The 17,824-nt window shown below is 58.5% G+C and overlaps 1 protein-coding gene across 1 annotated transcript in view; it reads left to right on the forward strand.

The window, feature by feature from the left end:
* The first annotated feature begins 86 nt into the window (after positions 1-86).
* NCS1 (neuronal calcium sensor 1) overlaps positions 87-17,824 on the forward strand; it is a 47,096-nt gene continuing 29,358 nt past the window's right edge. The window contains exon 1 of the mRNA XM_032866089.1: positions 87-251. Coding sequence (XP_032721980.1) covers positions 188-251 — 64 coding nt within the window. The 5' untranslated portion in view covers positions 87-187. The remainder of the gene's footprint in view (positions 252-17,824) is intronic.

A 17,824-nucleotide genomic window follows, 5' to 3' on the forward strand; every position in this document is an offset into this window, starting at 1 on the left:
GGGCCCGGAGGAGACAAAGGCGCGGCCCCGGCCCGCTCCGGCTCCGGCTCGGCTCCGGCCCGGCTCCGGCCCGCCGGCCCTCCGCGCGCCCCGCCCGCCGCCCGCCCCGGCCCCGCGCCTGCCGAGCCGCTCCCGCTGGGCGCCCCGACGGGGTCCGGCCGGGGGCGGGGGGCCGTGGCCGCCGAGGATGGGGAAATCCAACAGCAAGTTGAAGCCCGAAGTTGTGGAGGAGCTGACCAGGAAGACCTACTGTGAGTGCGCGCGCCGGGACCCCCGCCCCGCGCTCCGCGGCGCTGCCTCCGCCCCCTCGCGCCCCCCCCCCCCGCCCGGGCCCCCCCCCCCCCCCCCCCCCGGACCCCGCGTCCCTCCTCGGGGCGCGCCCGCCTCACCCCTCCCTCGGCCAGTCCCCGCCCTGCCTCCGCGCGGGCCCCTCCGCGGCCCCCCGGCCGCGCCCCCGGCCCCACACCTGGCCCTATTGTTCTAGGGCACCCCTCCCCACCCCCACGCCCGGGACGGGTGCCGCCTGTCGGCGCGCGCGGGGCCACCCCCGGGACGGGAGGACCGGCCCCAGCCCCCTACCCCCACCCCCGCGGCCCCTTCTCTGCAGAGCTGTCCGAAAGAGCCGGGGTGTGCCGGGGCGAGGGGCGGTGGTCGGGGAGGGGGCTCCGGGTGGCGCGGTGGCTGGGGCTGTGCGGAGCAGACTGGCACGAGCGCAGCGGGGTGGGTGATTCATGCATCACGATGCCGCTGCTGTTGCCGCTGCTGCTGCTGCTGCGAGGTTGGCCTGTCGCCCCCTCCCTGGCCCGGATTGTGTGCGTTGGGGTGGGAGGGGGGCGAGATTTGCCAGAGAGATCGAGGCGGCGGCGGCGCGGGGTCCTGGGCGCCCTGTGGGCTGCAGATTTACAGGGCGGATTCTCCCGTGGCTCTGATCTCACCTCCCCTTTTCTAGCTCTATCTGCCACACTGGGAAATGCGTTGATGGGGGTGGGGTGGGGAAAGTGGGGGGTAATCTGGGGCATCTCAACAGATCACCGTGGGGGGGACCCCCTAAGAGGAGGGTCTGCGCATTTCGGACTTCTCCAGAGCTGGCCAAGTGTGTCTTTCCACTTGGCCCAACTTCACAACTGTCCGGTACCCTAGCATCTCTGGTTTCTCTATGAAGGACTTCTCCCTTCCCTGCACCTTCTTAGGGGGACACCCCAACTTGCCAGGAGTTCACGGCACCGGGTCCTGACCACATGCTCTTATTTTGTGGGGGGACCGGGAGGAGGACAGCTGCATGGTCTGGAAGGGCTCCTCCCTGAGTGTCTGACTTGGACAGGGGCACCCGCCCTGGGTGTGGGTTGGAGTTCAGGCCCCATACCTGGCAGCCACAGGGGTCCAGCCCCTCTGCACTCTTCCCCCAGGAAGGAGATGGACTGCCAGCCTCCTGCGTGGATGGAAGCCTGGGAGGCAGCTTCTGGTGGTGCATTGCACAACCTCTGTCCCCCCTCCCCCCCCATCGGTCTTCTGGGCACGTTTGCAGGTCTGGCCAAGCCCACGCTTCGGCTCCCTGCCCCTTGCCCCCATGTGCTTAGAACAAAGGGGGCTTTCCTGAGTGGGCGCTAATCTGCTAGGAGGTACTGGTCCTTCTCCAGTGGCATTCTCCAGCAAGGAGCTCACATCCCTGTAGCTGCTCCCTCAAGCGCAGAAGCTCCAAGGACTGGGACTCCGTCCTTCCAGCTCTTACCCTCTTTCCTGGGAGGTGGGGGAGGAGGACAAGGTGGGGGAGGCAGGAGGTGGCCCAGTTTGGCTGCCGTTCTGTGAGATTAGCTTCGTCTTCCCTTGGGCTCTGTCCAGATGTGGGCCATAGCTGTCCGCAGGCTGGCTGCAGGTGGGACTTCCCAGGCTCCTGGGCCCCGGGGAGGCAGAGGGTGCCGCGGGCTTTGACGGGAGGGGTGGGCTTGGGTTGCACAAGCTGTCCCCACGCATGAAGCCAGGTTGCCCGCTTCCTGAGCATGTCCCATGCCAAGCTCTGCATCATCAGCCCATAGACTCACCCTACACATGGTGGGCACTGCTACCAACTGCATTTGCAGACAAGGAAACTAACACTCAGGGGTGAAGTCGTGTGCTCGAGATCCACAGCCCGAGATCACCAGGCGAGTGTCAGGACTCAAACCCCGGTTCGTCTCCAAAGTTATGCCCCTTGAAAGAGCTCAGAACTCAGGCAGAGAAGTTAGGAGAGGCTTTTCTTCTGTGGGTCCCTGTCTGATTCTAAATGGGAAGGGGTGGGGGGCGGTCATTTTTGCCCCCCACCCCCACCCCCCGGCACATCTGTCAGCCTTGGGAGAAGGTGAGTCAACAGGGCTTTGGTAGGAAGGGGTCTGGCGGTGCTGAGCCAGCCTGGGCTATTTTTAAAGGCCTTTGGAGACCTGGAACAGTTTTGATCAGAGAGTTAGCTGAGTACTTTCCTCCATAGAACCCTTATTAGGTATAGGCCGGGGGAGGCAGCAGGGGGGTTCATCGGCTTTGCATCTGTCTCCCTTGCTGCTGCTTGGCTCTGCTGGCACTTAGTAGGTCCACAGATATTTGCTGATGGAAAGTCTCCCGGCAGGAAAAGCAGAGAAAGCCTCCAGCTTGTCCTAAGGCCCCCAGATGGGCTTCCTTCTGATGGGGCCTGGGGCCATCTGCTCTGTGTTCCGGGGGTTCTGTGTCAAGAGAGGAGCACTCAGCAGGGGCCGTCGGCGTCTCCGGGAGAGCTTGTTAAGTTTCAAGTGCATGGCTGGCTTTGCGCTCAGATTTCTCAGGCCTCAGGCCTCAGGTCTGGGCTGGGTCCAGGGCCTTGCGTCCTTGCAGGTGTTTGTCACACAGATCCTGGTTCCCAGGAGCCCCATCCGAAGACCCACACTGGTTCCCGGGGTCCTAGGCCACCTCGGGAGAGCACAGCTGGCGGCCGCGCCCGGAGGGGAGTCCAGATGTTCACACCTGGGTCATTGCTGGCTGCCGCCCCTCTCCAGCTCCGTGGGAAAGACTGTCCTGGTGGTGTGTGTTTGCGTCTGTGCGTGCGTGCGCGGGGGCGCAGGAGAAGGTCTCAGACACATCTGGTCGAAGCCTAGCAAAAACCTCCCATCTTTCAGGCTGAACACTGCAGAGGAGATGTTTTTTCCTCCTCTGCAGATAAGATTTTGTACATTGTCGTGTCCCATCGTGCCATCCTCACCCTTCCTGGCACAGCTCACATCCAGGAGCAGCAGGGGGTTCGAGACTGCGGGGGGCCCCTGTCCAGCCATGACTCGGAGAGCAGGAGTCCATGTGGCTGGCAGTGCAGTTTCTCAGATGCCTGGCCCAGTGTCTTCCAGCTTGTTGGTTAGGCTGTTATCAACCCTGTGTGCCCAGGCTGTGGGACAGGCCAGCCCCTCCCCGAAGTGACCCTCGGTTTCGTCATTTGCGAAATGGGTATGCTCATGGTACTTGGCTCCCAGAGGAAGTAAGGCGTCTGCAGGGTAATTTCCTTATAGTCCAATATGTAGCCTTTTGCAAAGGATCCTCCTTAAGGCGCGACAAACACTTGTCAAGGACGTAAGGGTGCATGTGAACAGTTGTCACTCGTGTCACTTGGACTACACAACTCAGCTTCATCTTGAATTGATCATAAACACATCTTGCTGTCAAAGCTCGTCTCTCTGCACAGGAATCTTCCCACAGCCCCGGACTTTGTGCCTGGCCCACAGGAGGCAGAGAAAGGTGGGAAACTTGGTGTGCCTGAATCCTAGCAGGTTCTTGTTTTACCTGGTCTGCCTTCACCTGCCATTCATCAAACGCTCACTTGGGGTTGGGCGCAGACACTGAAAAGGGAAGGAGAGGGATGTAACTCTTGCCTTCAGAGGGAAACCAGCCAGATGGTCCCAGAAACCACGCTTACGGGGCTCGAGCCGTCTGCTGCGGTCTGAGCTGCGTTGTTTTCAGGCCTCTGGGCTCCAGCCAGGCAGCCCCAACAAGCAGATACCACCACCCTACCTCCCTTCCTTAGCCTCTCCCCCTGAGGCTCCTGGCACTCTTCAGGGACCCCTCCGTCCAGGACTCGGAGGAGGTCGCCTGCTTCTTGTCGCTCTTGGTCAGCCCAGGCTCTGCCTTGACCTTGCTTGCCAACCTTGAATCTCTGCAGCCTTATTCCTGAAGCTCAAAAGGGTGACCGGTGCGCAGCAGCTTGTGTGGGTTGGGCGGGGAGACACAGCCAGAGGGGAGGTCCAGGCAGCCGGCCCCTAATGCTTCTGCCCCCGCAGAGCTGAGAAGGCGACCGCCCGTTTGCCATCAGGAGTCTGGGGTTAAGAGATGCTGAGTGTCACCCGTTGGGCTCTTGTGACTCTCTGGCTTGGGAAGGGTCACACGAGGGTCCCTTCCTGTAAGAGAAAGAATATTCTCCAATGATCACTCCCCTCCCCCCGGGGCTGCTTAGCCAAAGGGGGCAAGACATGGCCGTGGGGGGAAGCTGTAGCTGGTACCCATCTGGGGACAAATGAGTCGGGCTGTGAAGGGCCCCACAGCCAGGCAAGGAATAAGCCACCCAGAAGAGGGAAGGCCCAGAGGGAGGAAGGTGGCTTCTGTAATCCTATGTATCCTGGGCACAAGGGGGTGAGACCAGGGAGGCCCGCTCCCTCTCTCCACTGGAGGTAAGAGAAAGCAGCAAGAGGAATTGATGTTAGGGGTGTTATGCTGCGGGCGGGGGGCGAGGGGTGCATCTGGGCAGGAAACATCCACGTCTGCTTTTAGGAAAGAACTCAGTATCCTGGAGAAGGGGGCTGGGTCCGCAGTCAGGCTCTGTGACCTTGGGCAAGTGACTTACCCTCTCTGAGCACCGGCTCATTCGTCGACAGCAGCTTCCCATGTGACTCCAGGGATCCAATTGGGAGGATGCTTGAAGGTCCAGACTCCGGGCCAGAAAGGGAAGAGGGGTGGTTTGGCAGCAGGGTCTCAGGGAGGATAGTAGGCCTCCGGGGCCAGAGGGGCCGGGATTCTGGCTCTTTCCTTGGGCAAAGCCCTTGTCACAGATCTTTACTTCCCTCCTGTGGAAGATGGGCAGCCTAGACCCCCAGAGTTGGCTTCGGGAGTGTGTGAAGGGTTTAGTATGGTTCCTGGTTCTGGGTTGGGGGGACCCTTTAGACTTCTGGTGGCTTTGCTCCTAGGATCCTCTGTCTCCTAGAGCAGGGAGCACCGAGTTGGTCTGCGGCCTGCCCCTTTGTGCTAAGAGACACAGAGAGGCCAGAGGTGGGGCAGGAACCTGGGGGGAGTCACAGAGCATTGCCTTCTCACACCTGTTCTGTCTCCTTCCATCTCCAGCCTTAAACCGCCCCACCCCAGACATGCTGGCGGTATGAGGGGAAAGCCCATTTTCTGGCCACCCACCTTCCTCTCCTCCCAAGGCCAGACCTCTGCTCCTCTGGACAGATCGTGGGGCACAGGGGAATGCAGCTGGAGCTGGGCCCGGCTCACAGCACTCCGCACCAAGGGCCCTGAAGGCCATGGAAGGGATCTGCCCATTTTCTGAGTTGGGTGGGGGGCCGTGGAAGGAGAAAGTTAGATGTGGGTGTGGAGAGTGTTCTTATCTGTAGTCCAAGAATGGATTGGAGGAGAGGGTGCTCATGAGGGCCAGGGGTGGTCAGGGTGATGAACTGGGTGTCCGTGGGGAGGACCACAGATTCTGCGTATGTTTAGCAAGAAGATTCTGGGGAACTCCGTATGTAGGTTTCATTACCTTATACATTTGGGATTTTATACTTCTTACTTTCTAACTTTTTTAAACCCGACAATTGTGAATGTTTGCTCACATCCTGAACTATTCTTTCAAAACATGATTTTTAAGGGATGCCTGGGTGGCTCAGTCGGTTAAGCGTCTGACTCTCGATCTCAGCTCAGATCTTGATCCCAGGGTCGTGGGTTGGAGCCCTTGGTTGGGCTCCATGTCAGGCATGGATTCTACTTAAAAAAAAAAAAAAAAGAAAGAAAGAAAGAAAAAAAAGTTTAAAGCATGATTAAAAAAAATAAAAAGCGTGATTTTTTTAATGGTGTATCGTACGAATGCAGTGTTTTATTTGATCCCCTGTCATTGGACAGTTAGGTTCCTTCCTTCCTTTCCTCTTCCTTCTCCTCCTCCTTCTTTTTGCCAATATCAATAGTGCCGTGACAAACATTTTTCTACTCAATCTTTGTAGGAACATCTTTGCAATAAATTTTTGCATGTAACTCTTCTTGAAGATACATTCCCTAAGGGGCACTGGGGTGGTTCAGTCATTAAGCGTCTGCCTTCTGCTCAGGTCCTAATCCCAGGGTCCTGGGATTGAGCCCCGCATTGGGCTCCAGCCCCACATTGGGCTCCCTGCTCAGCAGGAAGCCTGCTTCTCTGTCTCCCACTCCCCCTGATTGTGTTCCCTCTCTCACTGTGTTTCTGTTAAAAAAAAAAAAAAAAAAAAAGATACATTCCCCAAAATGAAACTGGGGAGTTAAAGCCTGGGGACGTCTTAAAAGCCTTTTGATAGAAAAATTTTTAAATCGTTTTCCAAAAAGTATGTTCCCATTTCCATTCTCAGCAAACGTGGATGAGAGGGTGCCTGTTTCCCTGCAATCTTGCCAGCACTGAGTCTTACTGCTTTTCTTGATTACTACTGATTTTGTGAGGAAGAAAAGAGTAGGTCACTCTTTGTTTCTTTTTTTTTTTTTTAAAGATTTTATTTATTTGACGGAGAGAGATCACAATTAGTCAGAGAGGCAGGCAGAGAGAGAGGAAAGGAAGCAGGCTCCCTGCTGAGCAGAGTGCCTGATGCGGGGCTCGATCCCAGAACTTTGGGATCATGACCTAAGCCGAAGGCAGAGGCTTTAACCTACTGAGCCACCGAGGCGCCCCTACTCTTTCAATGTTCATTCCTTTGATTACTATTAAATAGGATCCTAGGACCTTTGAGCTAGATGAGGTGCCTTTATTTTACAAATGGAAGAACCAAGTACTGGAGAGATGAAGTGTTCCTCCCAAGGTTATAAGGCAGATACCAGGCAGAAGCCCAGGACTACTGCCTCTAAATGTTGGGGTGTCCCCCATTGTGCCATGATGGGTTGGTTGTTGGGGCTGAGACAGGGGTGTCTCGCTGTTTTCTGATTTGGTTCATCTTGTCCTAAATATCTCTTCCACTCAGGCAAGGAAAAAACCAGTATCAATTAAAAAGAGCATCCTTTTTACTGGATGTAACACTCTGCATGTCCTGGGTGTGGTCTGTTTACCAGGGCACAGAACGTCATAAATTAATGTGCCAAGTTTCCAGGTAACTTGAAATTGGGGTCAGATTCCCAGCTGAGGGCAGGACTGCAGAGTGTTGAGAGCTTGTGGGACAGCTTGCTGTCTTCGGGCTGTGACTCTGCCCAGCCCCTTACGTCTCTGAGTCCTGGGTGTCTTGGGTGCGAGGTGGGGATGGACCACAGTGCTTTTCCCATCAGGCAGACAGGCGAGTAGTAAGTGCTCAGTAAAGACTCCCATAGGAAAGAGGCTGCTAAACTCTTGGTGTCAGGGGACAGGGGTCCTTGGCCACCCCCCCTTGGTGGCCTCTATATTTGGCCCAGGTGTTCGTGGCAGGATCATTCTGCACTGGGCTCCTGGCTCACTGAGTGGTGGAATTTAGGTCCCTGCTTGGAGGTGGCCTGGGAGGGCCAGAGAGACACCTGCCTGGGCTTTAGTCCCAGAACCATCACAGCCTGGACAGTGTCGGTGGAGTCCCCAGTGCCCCTGGGACTCAGTTTCCCTTTCTGTACGACGTTCCGATTGCCAGCTGGTGAGAAGTCTGTAGGGCGGCTACACTGGGGCTCCAGGGACTGAGCGTGCCCAGGCTTTGGTGTCCGCTGACCTGGGATCACGAGCTGTCTCACCTGCAGGTACAGTTCTTAGTTTTTCCTGCCTCGGTTTTCTCATCTGCGAATTGGGGCTGTTGTGGGTGAGGTTAGGGATCACTGAGACGGGAATTTGGTGGCTCATCGGTGATGAAGGCGAATCCGCAATCAACACCCTGGATCAGAGGCCGGCCCTGCTGCATGTTCATGTCAGCCAGACCCGGCTCAGGGTTCCACGCGCCGATCGCCAGTCCTCCCGGGAATCGTGGGTGATCCTCGCTTACGGATGAGAAACTGAGGCTCACGGGGGATCAGGGTGGGCCCAAGGCCGCCTTTCCGGTGAGCGACACCACTGGCGTTTGATCCTGGCCCGAGCGGGGGTCCTTGGGCGTGGGGGGCGCCGAGAAGCAGCCTCGGAGGTGTGCGGGCGATCGTGAGCCAAGTGGGTGCCTGGTGTGGGTGTGTGGTGGGGCGGGGGCCGCGGATCACATGTGCGAGCCCCGGTTCGTGGGGGCGGGCTCCGGGCGTGAGTGATGGGGTCGCGGCGTGTGTCGGGAGTGGGCGAGCCGGCGTGTCTGTGCCCGCGCCTGCGCGCGCTGGTGTGTGTGCGGGCAGCTCTGTGCAGGTTGTAAACGCAGATGCGCCTGGGGGGCGGGGGGCGGGGAGCGCTGGGACTGGTGGGGGGGGGCGCTGTGCGGGGAGGAGGCAGAGACGAGCCTGGGGACCTGAATCAGAAGAGGATGGCGCAGTTGCCTGCTCGGGGACCAGGAGACTTGGCTGCCGCTTCTCACCCTTCCACCCTCACTGCGGTCCTCTGTGGGAGCCCTTCCGTCCCAGGGCAGTGGGAGAACTGGGGAGGAGGAACAAAAGTGACAGCCCCCACTTACCAAGGGAGTATACCGGGCCGCGCATACTGAGTACAGATACACCAGCCTCTGGTCTTGCCACAACCCCTGGGAGTAGCGACTACTGTGCCCATTTTACAGGTGAAGAAAAAGAGGCCCAAGCAGATTGAGAGACATGCGCATGGCTTCCCACACAGTCTGTGGCCACATTGGGGCTCAGGCTCAAATCTTTGTCTGCCAAAACATAGCCCTTCCCTGTGTGTGCCTGCCTCCTACAATCTCTGTGAACCTTATAACCTTAGAGCTGCTGAGTAAGGTAGTGAGCACCACATCATTGGAGGCACTCAAGCAGCTGTTGGATATCACATACTGGCCGGGCGTCCCAGATTCCTGGGCTGGAAGTGAGGTTGGACAGTGGGTAGGATCCTTCCAGCTTCATAGCTTTACAGGCGGCCCTAGTGGTTCTAGATGTTTTGCCTCCTGCAAAGGGATTTGGGGCAGCCTCGGCCTTGGCTTCCTCTGGGTGTAGGTAGGACTGAGACCTGCAGGAAGGCAGCAGGACAATGGTTTTGAGAAGTCCAGGGGGAAACAGGGGGCTGCCCTGCCCAGGCCTCTTAGGCTTTCTCAGCCTCTGCCCATCCCAGGGGAGGCTCCGATGTTCGTGAGGTGTCCAGTGCTGTGCTAACCTCACAGGGTCCTCCCAGCCTGGGAGCTCAGAGGCGGTGTGTCCCACTGTCCAGTGCTGGCACCATCCCTGCTGCTGAGGAGCCCGCAGGCTGGCGCTGAGAAGCAGGAGGCAGCCCAAGGATAAGGTCTTGGAGACCAACAGTATACGCCTGGAGCGCCCCCAGCCTTCCTGCCCTGCCAGTGCCTGTCATGGCCAGGGAGCCTCGAGAAACGTCTTTTGGACAAAGCGGGAGACCACAGGTGCAGTGCAAGGCTCAGGGACACAGTAACAGAGGGGTCCTCAGGGCCCGGAGGTCTGGTAGCAGCACCTTGAAGGTTGGGACATGTGTAGTGATTTGTTTTTTTTGTGCAGTGCCCGACCTGGAGTCACGAATAGGGCAGGACTGTGAACACCTCTGTAGAAGGCTCTGGGCTTTCCAAAGTGTTTGTCTGTGTGTTGCTTTGATTTGGTCCTCTGCTGACCAGGGTGGGACGTGCTTGTGCTTCTGACCTGCCATCAGATGGGGTGGGGCGGGAGGGGACGGATCTCCAGGTTGGAGTCTGGGGTCCTGGTTCCAGCCCCACTTGCTATGGCTTTTAGCTGCCCCCTCAGGGTCTCAGTTTCTCTGATGTCCCACTGTCTATGTGATGGGGTGTCATCTTTTCTTAGCTTGAGGTTATCCTGATGGGGCCACCCAGGGGGCAGTGCTCCCCACCTGGTGAGTCTGTGTTGGGGGTGCCCGGGAAGGGGGGCAGGGCAGCTGCAGGCTCTGGCACGCCTGGTCTCCTGGGGTGGCACCAGGAAGCTGATGGGGCGTCCAGGCCACCGTGCTCCAGATTCCCTGGCAGGGGAGAAGGAGGAGGGCGGGAGGAATGTGGCTTTGAGGAATGTTTAACCCAAAGCAGAAATAGCACTCCACTTTTTTAATTTTAGGCTTGGGTTTTCAGCTAGGAAGTGGTCTCCCTCTCTCTCCCTCTCTCTCTCTCTCTCCCTAGCCTCCCCTGGCTCCCCCACTGCTCTGGCCTTTTGGGGACAGAAGGTGGCCTCTTCCCCCCCCGCCCCCCAACTAAGAAGCTGCTGTGGGAACCAGGAAAGCCCTGGATTTGGTGGTAGGCGGAGCTGGGTTCAGATCCCCGTTCTCCACCTCCCAGCCCTGGGGCCACTTCCCACCCTGACCGTCTCTGCTTTGTCTTCCGTGGAACTGGAGAGGGGACGGTGAGGCGAGTGGAGATGGCTCGTCTGTGGTGCCATGTCAGGCACTCCTGCCAGGCCTGGGTGCGAAGCCCGGCTCCTCTTCTGAGCTCCGGGAATTTGACCAAGTTCTTTCCCCCAGCCTCCTTACTTCACCTGTAAAATGGGCAGGCAATGATAATCTACCTACCTACCGGCCTACCGAGATTGTGGCCGGAATGAGTGTGAAGATATTTGCCAGAGGGACTGGTGGGTCCCAAGCTCCTGCATCCCTCCTCTGAGCCCTGGTAGCTTCCTGCAGGCTGGCTGCCAGGTTGAATGAGAGTCCGTGCGCTGGGCGAGGGGCAGCTCGGAGGCGCTCTTCACCTGATCCCCCCCAGCTCCCCCTTCTGCCAGCATCTCTGTGGCCTCTCCAAGGGAGATGCCCAGGAACTGGCCGGTGGCCTCCCCAGACCGGGTGGCAAGGACACGTTCAGCTTGTCCCCTTCTCATTCAGCTGTGAGCACCCTGAGGACGGACTCGTCTCATTGTGGGGGTCCCTGCTGTCCCCCCGGCTCGTAGAACAGAGCCTGGCACGTAGCTCTTGGAACCAATGAGCAGCTACGGAAAGGAAGAAACTAACAAGAGAGCAAAGCTCTTTATCCGTCTCCGGTCTGCACTTTCTATTCCCGTCTGTCCCCCTCCTACCTCCTGGGCCCGGGCTGGGGGGCCTGCCCTGTCTAGGGGGGCGGTCCTGAGAAGTCAGGCACGGGGAGGCTGGGCCCCAGCAAGGAAGGGCCTGGGCCCTTCCCACCTCCCCGGAGGCTGGGGACACGAGGAGGGGTCCAGCCAACCAGCATGGCCCCTCCTCCCAGGCCCCCCTCCCCGCCGCTCCTGTCTCTTTGTAGGAACCAAGAGATTCCTGTTCAAAGGCAGGAGATGGGCTATTTTTGGCACTGTGGGGGAAAAAGCGAATGCTTCCCTTCTGTTCAAAAGTATATGGTGTGTGTGCTGGGCAGACAAGGCGCTTGACAGGGCTCAAAGCCCGTGCTGCCCGGGCTTCTGCCCACCTTCCCTTCCTCACCGCCCCCGGCCCCCAGAGTCCAGCCCCCCGTCCGGGGCTCAGCAGCCCACACGGCCCCGGTGGGTGATCATTATTTCCAGACTGCCCGTGATGAGGCCCTTGCTGGGCCTGAGCAGAACATGATCTTAATTAAAACTAATAGCAGTCCTCGAAATAAAGGAGAGGAGCCTGCTAGTCACTCTTACCTTGATGCGTGTTTCCTTGGCCCAGGCCCTGCGGAGCTGCGGGTGGTTGTGAGAAGGAGGCCCAGCCGGCTGCGGGAGAAGGGCTGGAGGCCCCGGGTGCCCGTGTGGGGTGACTTCGGCCAAGGGTATCCCCGGGCTGCCTTTCCACTCTTTACTTCGAGATGGGGAGAGTCTTTGTGGAACCGCTGCCTCATGCCAGGTCCTGTGAGTGCCAGGATTTCTGGATGGATGGATTTCTGGCCTTCCTGGCATTTGCAGTTTGGTGGGGAGATGGATAGGAGGCATAGGATAAGCATCAAGACAGGGCATTCCACAATGCTGCAGGAGGCTCCGGGTCTGAGGTGCATCTGGGAGGGCTTCCCGGAAGAGGTGATGTTTCGGTTGAAACCTGAGGGTAGGGTTGCCAGCCATAATAAACAGTTATTCATTATTGATCTGAAATCCAGATTTAATCGGGCATCCTGTCTTTAATGTCCTAAATTTGATGACTCTACCTGGAGCTGAGAAGGCACAAAGAGGTTTGGGGGGGGTAATTTATGGGGGATGCTGAAAGTGTTTTAGGCAGAAGAAGCGGCATGTTCCAGGTCTGGAGACATCTAGGAGTGGCAACTCTGAGGACGTAGGGAAGGTGCACTGGCTGGGATGGAGAGGAGACACCTGGTAAGGAGGAGGAATAGTAAATTAGCCCCAGGGAGGGGCTGTCCCTTAGTAGGGTGGGGTCCCACTGGAGGGAGCCCTGCTGGGGGCCAGTCTTGGGAACCAGGTGAGTCATGTGAAGCCCCACGGACCCTAGGGGCGTTGGGTGTCCACCTTGACCAAAGGAGGTCCCGGCAAGGGGTCACAGCCTCCATCTGGCCTCCGGTGGGTTCCGGCAGGGCTGAATGGTGTGCGGCTGTGCCTCTCTGTGACGCGTTACTGCTTGGAGCCCCAGTGCTAGGGTCCTCCTGCTGCCCAGGACCAGGATAAGGACCAGGACAAATCACTTCCATGCAGGGGCCAGCCAGATCAGAGTCACCCTCTGTTCTCAGTTCTTTTTTTTTTTTTTTTAAAGATTTTATTTATTTATTTATTTGACAGAGATCACAAGTAGGCAGAGAGCAGGGAGAGAGAGAGGGAGAAGCAGGCTCCCTGCGGAGCAGAGAGCCCAATGTGGGGCTCGATCCTAGGACCCTGGGATCATGACCTGAGCTGAAGGCAGAGGCTTTAACCCACTGAGCCACCCAGGCACCCTGTTCTCAGTTCTTAAAGGGCCAGAGCCCGCAGTGCTGCTGGCCTCCCAGGGTGCCTTGGGCTCCGGAACCCCCTCAGCAGCCCCCTAGGGACACTGTGGGGAGCTGGGCCACCCTCGTGGGGCTCAGGTGCAGGCATCACTGCCTGCCGCTGGCTGGTCACTCTCAGTGGGGGCCTTGCCACATCTTGGGCAGGAAGGGGAGGGAGGAGTGCTGGCGGTGGAGGTGGGGTGGGGTCCTGCTGACCCCGTGCCTGCCCAGTTTCCATGCCCAGTGCTGCCCCCGCTTGGTCCCTGTATCCCCACCAGTGTTGCTTCCAGCTCCCCTGTCTGGGGGGGCTTGTACCTTCCCTGGGCCTCTCGGGTCCCCTCCCCCCCTCGCGTTCTGAAGTTTCCTTGCTCTGGGACTTGTGACCTTATTAAGGGCTGTGACTGAGCTGGCTCCTGCCTGAGCTGGGATGGAGACCAGCCCAGCATGTCTCCACCTGCTCCCAGGTCTGGGGATGAGGCAGGGAAGTGGGGGGATGTTGGGGTAGGTAGATGCCACATGCCCCAGGATGGGGCTTCTCACACCCCTCCCCCATCCAAGGTGCCCGTGTTAGTGGCTCTGTTCATCTTGTCTCTAGGTGCTGTGACATCTTTATTAGTAATAGTAGCAGTTGCTAACCTTTTGGGGCCCTCACTGTGCCTCATCTGCCTAGACCATGTCCTGCTTCTTTAGGCCAGTCCTTTGTCCCAGCGAGCTGTGGCTTCTCGTGGTCCCCTGAGCTCACCACACTGTGGGTCATCTCTGGAAAGCCCTCTCCCTTCCTCTTCACCTGCTGAGGCCCGCCCATCCTTTCGATGTCAGTCCCCGTGCCCTTTTCCCCAGGGAGGAGCACTGACCCCCTGACTGGGTCAGGATCTCACTTCACACACGTAGTTAGACGGCGGGGCTGTTGTGTGCTTGGGACCATCTCTCCTCATCGGAGACTCAGAGCGCAAGGACCTGTGTCTGGGTCAGTGCTGTGTCCCCGGAGCCCAGCTCAGGGCCTGGCCCATAGGCTGCTCAGCGATTACTGGATGAATGAAGGGGTAAAGATACCCCATGTCCGTCCCTCCGTCCTTCTTTTCTCCCTTCCCTTCCCTTTTAATTAATTAATTAATTTGTTATTTTTAGAGAGAGAGAGCAGGGAAAGGTGGGTAGGAGAGAGAGAGAAAAAGAGTGCCTAAGAGTACAGCCTCAGGACAAGCCCACTTATTAGCCACGAGGCATAACCTTGAGTTCTAGAAAGTAAAAGCAGGTGCGTCTACTTCCCCACCCCGAACAAGCAGGACACACACACATGCATTCTCCAAGAACAGATGCGCATTGAGCACCTACTGCATACTGGAGATTGTTTTATGGCTGTGACTTAGGCAGACACAGATCCCACCCCATGGAGTCCGGGCCACCGAGGAAAGACCAAATTAGAGAATCCAGGCAGGCAGAAAGACGAGAACAGAACCTCTCCTTCTGCTGTCCAGGCTTTCCTCTGTGTATGCAACCCGGGTTGATTTTATCCTCCATCTCCTGATGAGGAGGAGACTGGGCCTCAGAGGTGAACTGACTTGTCCAGTGTCCCACAGCTGGGACATGGGAGGGCTGGGGTTGGAACCTGGAAGCGTCCCTTGGTCTGGGTCACTCGGCCAAAGCAAGTTGTTAATCGATGAGCAGATATGGAGAACCTTTGCTTCCCAGCCCCAGTGGCCCTTTGCCGGGGAGTCAGGGAAGCCAAAGATTTGGTGCCTCTTGGAGGGCCCCAGGTGGTGCCGTTCGGGAGGCAGGCAGGAAAGTAACTCCCAGAATGTATGTGTGTGATGTGAGAAGTGCTGTCCTTTGCCGGCAGGTTCTGGACTCCCATGGACCCTGCTTCTGGTCCCAGCCACAGTGCAGACTGACGTTGGTCCTTGGGCAAGTGGCTTCACCTCTAGAAGCCTCCGTCTCCTGATCTGTAGCAGGAGGGATGCAAAGTCCTCGCTCGGGCTCTGAGTGAGATTAACGCATGCCGCGCGCGAGCTTAGCGCAGGTGGGCACGCAGTCAATGCTTAGTAAACAGAGACTTTTTCGTCCCTGGAAGCTGCAAGACAGAGTATATCTCTCTGCACGTTTAAGAATTTTAGGGGGGGAAGTTATTTAACCTATTTAGAAATTAAAATCAATGCATCTTATAACTTTATTTTTAGCGTAAAATAAATGCGTATAAATGACGGAGCAGAATGCAAAACTTGGGGGAATATTTGAGCTGGAACATACGATTTGAAATACACCTTGTTTCCCGTGGCTTCCTGAGACTCTGCCGCCGCTCCAGGGACCAAGCCCTTCCTCCTCCCCATGAGCCAGTGGGAGTGAACATTCTTACCCCATTTGTCAGATGAGAAAACTGAGACACGAGTGGAAAGACACATGTCACGCTTTTGCTGGCAGATCTAAATGTGGGAAGGTCTCAGCATCCAGGAGAAAGAAAGGTGGAGCCTGGAGCCTGGTTCTCAGGGCGCAGACCAGCAAGGGGCACTTTAATGGGCAGGAGCTGCCGCTCCCTGCTGGACCAGGGACCTCACACAAGGCCTGGCCCACTGCAGGTGCTCAGCGAGGGCTTGCCATGGCCTTCGGGGCTCGACGGTGGCCCCCTCCCTGGGGACGACCATCTCCAGGCTAAAGCCTTCTTGAGGATAGGTGTCAGTGTCGGAAAGAGCTGGGTGCCCACTCCAGTCCTCCACCACTGACTGTGACCTTGGACAAGTGCCTTTCCCTCTGGGAAGCCTCAGTTTCTTCCAACAGCTGGGGGTGGTGGGTGGCAGGGACCCTCCCCCCAGCTGTCAGCACAGGGCTTGAAGCAACCCAAGAGCACAGCCAACAGCGCTGGTGCCATTCTAGGGCTTGGGAGTGTCCTGAGGGGTCAAGAAGGAGCAGGGGCATTTGACTTGGGATCTGAGCAGCCCTGAGCAGCTCTCACGGCTTGGTCTCCTTGAGGGCTTGGCTTCTGCCTGTGCCCGAAGACATTTCCCATCATCGCCCCTCTTCCCCCCAGCAGGCTGCATCTTCTCTAGCTCTCTCCAGCTGCCGCAGGGGCAGTGAGACCCCTGACATCTTATTCTAATACTGTGGCTGTCATCGTGATAGTCCGAGTCTCCGTGTCATTCGTCACATACCGAGCTCAGTGATCTTGGCCTGTATCCCCTGGTTGGCTCCAACAGCAGCTCCATGAGAGGGAGGGGAGCTCAAGGCTCAGAGAGGGGCGTACATAACCTGAGGTCACACAGCAGAGCTAGGTAGCCGGTGGGCCTCTCCCCACAAAGGCCTGAGGTGGAAGAGAGGCCGGTTTCGAGGGCTGCAGGCCAGTCAGCCCTAGTCGGTCCCTGGAGCAGAGGGGTGAGGGGTGGGCAGCTGGCCTAGCTCTGGCCGGAGCCATGACCCCTGGGGCTCTTTACAAAATGCTGTGCGCAGAGGGCTCTGCACAGGGCTAGCCTCGCAGCGACGGCTCACAGATCCGGTCCAGGCGTGTCTGCAGATGGCAGCCTGATGCCCGCGAGTCCCCGCAGGTGAGCCCGCACAGAAGGTTCGGGGTCCGGCATGAGCACAGCAGTCGAGGCCCTGCCCCGTGTGTCCCCGCGGACTGCTGTGGGTCCAGCTGGCGAGGGTGGAGAAAGCACGGAGAGGAGGCTGGGTTAACCACTGGTGGGGAGGGTGGGGAGGGGCCCAGAGGAGAGGGCTGGGGGTGTGGGGGAGGGTGGGGGTCAAGGGCCCTGGGGAACTCACTCCTTCTGGGTCAGCTAGAGGGGCTTCCGCAGCACCCCGCTCAGCCTGGAGCGCCCTGGAATTCCGGGCGGGAAGCCAGCTGCCTTTCTGATGAGCTCAGGCTGGCTCCCTCCAGCTGGGCATTTATGGAAGACAGGAGAGGGGCGGGCAGGGGGCTGTCTCTCTCCCCACCCTAGAGGAGGCCCAGAGTGAGAATCAGCTCCTGTGTCTGTTCTCTGGTTGTATCTGATCTCCGAGGCAGCTGTCCCCAAGGGCTTCTCCTTGCTGAGGAGCCCGCCACCCCCCGCCACCCTATTCCACCCTCGGTCAAGGGCTCCTAGCACCTTAGCACAACACCTGGCCCTGGTTTTCTGGCCCAGGGCCCCGTGCCCACCCTCCTATTTCCACGTTGTTCCTGGTGGGTGTCCGTGGCCTGCTGCTCCTTGGGCCTGCAGTGGGGGTGTTGGTCCATGACCATCCGCTGGCTGCCTGCGGGTCACTTCCTGGGGTGTGGGAGCTGGGGGCTGGAGCTCTCCAGAGTCTAGGGAGAGCTTTATGGCCAAGGTGGACCCCTTAGGTCCCTGTCCCCATGGGAACCAGCGTATTTCAACCGCACATACACGTGTCTGTTGGGTAACGGTCTGGGGCTTGGGACACGTGTGGCCCCTGGAGGCTGGGGGAGAGCGGGTGTCTGCTCACTCAGCCCTTAGCACTGTAGGTAACATCTGCTGTGTGCAGGGTGGCGGCGGGGGGGTCCGCGTCCTCTCTCACAGACAGGAAAAGGGACAGGTTATGCGGCAGGGGCATAGCAGACCCCAGGAATCCAGGTCCCAGAAGCCTGCCCTGCTACGCCGCCTTCCCTATAGGGAGCTGCCTGCCCCTCTTGGAGGTGGGGGTTGGGGTGGGCCTGTCCCAGGATGGAGGGAGGGGCAGGCAGCAGCTTCCCTCCCTTCTCTGAGCTGTGCCCCCGGGAGGGTCATGCCAAATTAGGGATGTTGGCAGCTGCCAGCAGGGGTGGTGGGAGGCTGGCCAGTGCT

Source organism: Lontra canadensis, unplaced genomic scaffold (assembly GCF_010015895.1).
Source record: "Lontra canadensis isolate GAN:19392208 unplaced genomic scaffold, GSC_riverotter_1.0 scaffold30, whole genome shotgun sequence".
NCBI classification, from domain to species: Eukaryota; Metazoa; Chordata; class Mammalia; order Carnivora; family Mustelidae; genus Lontra; species Lontra canadensis.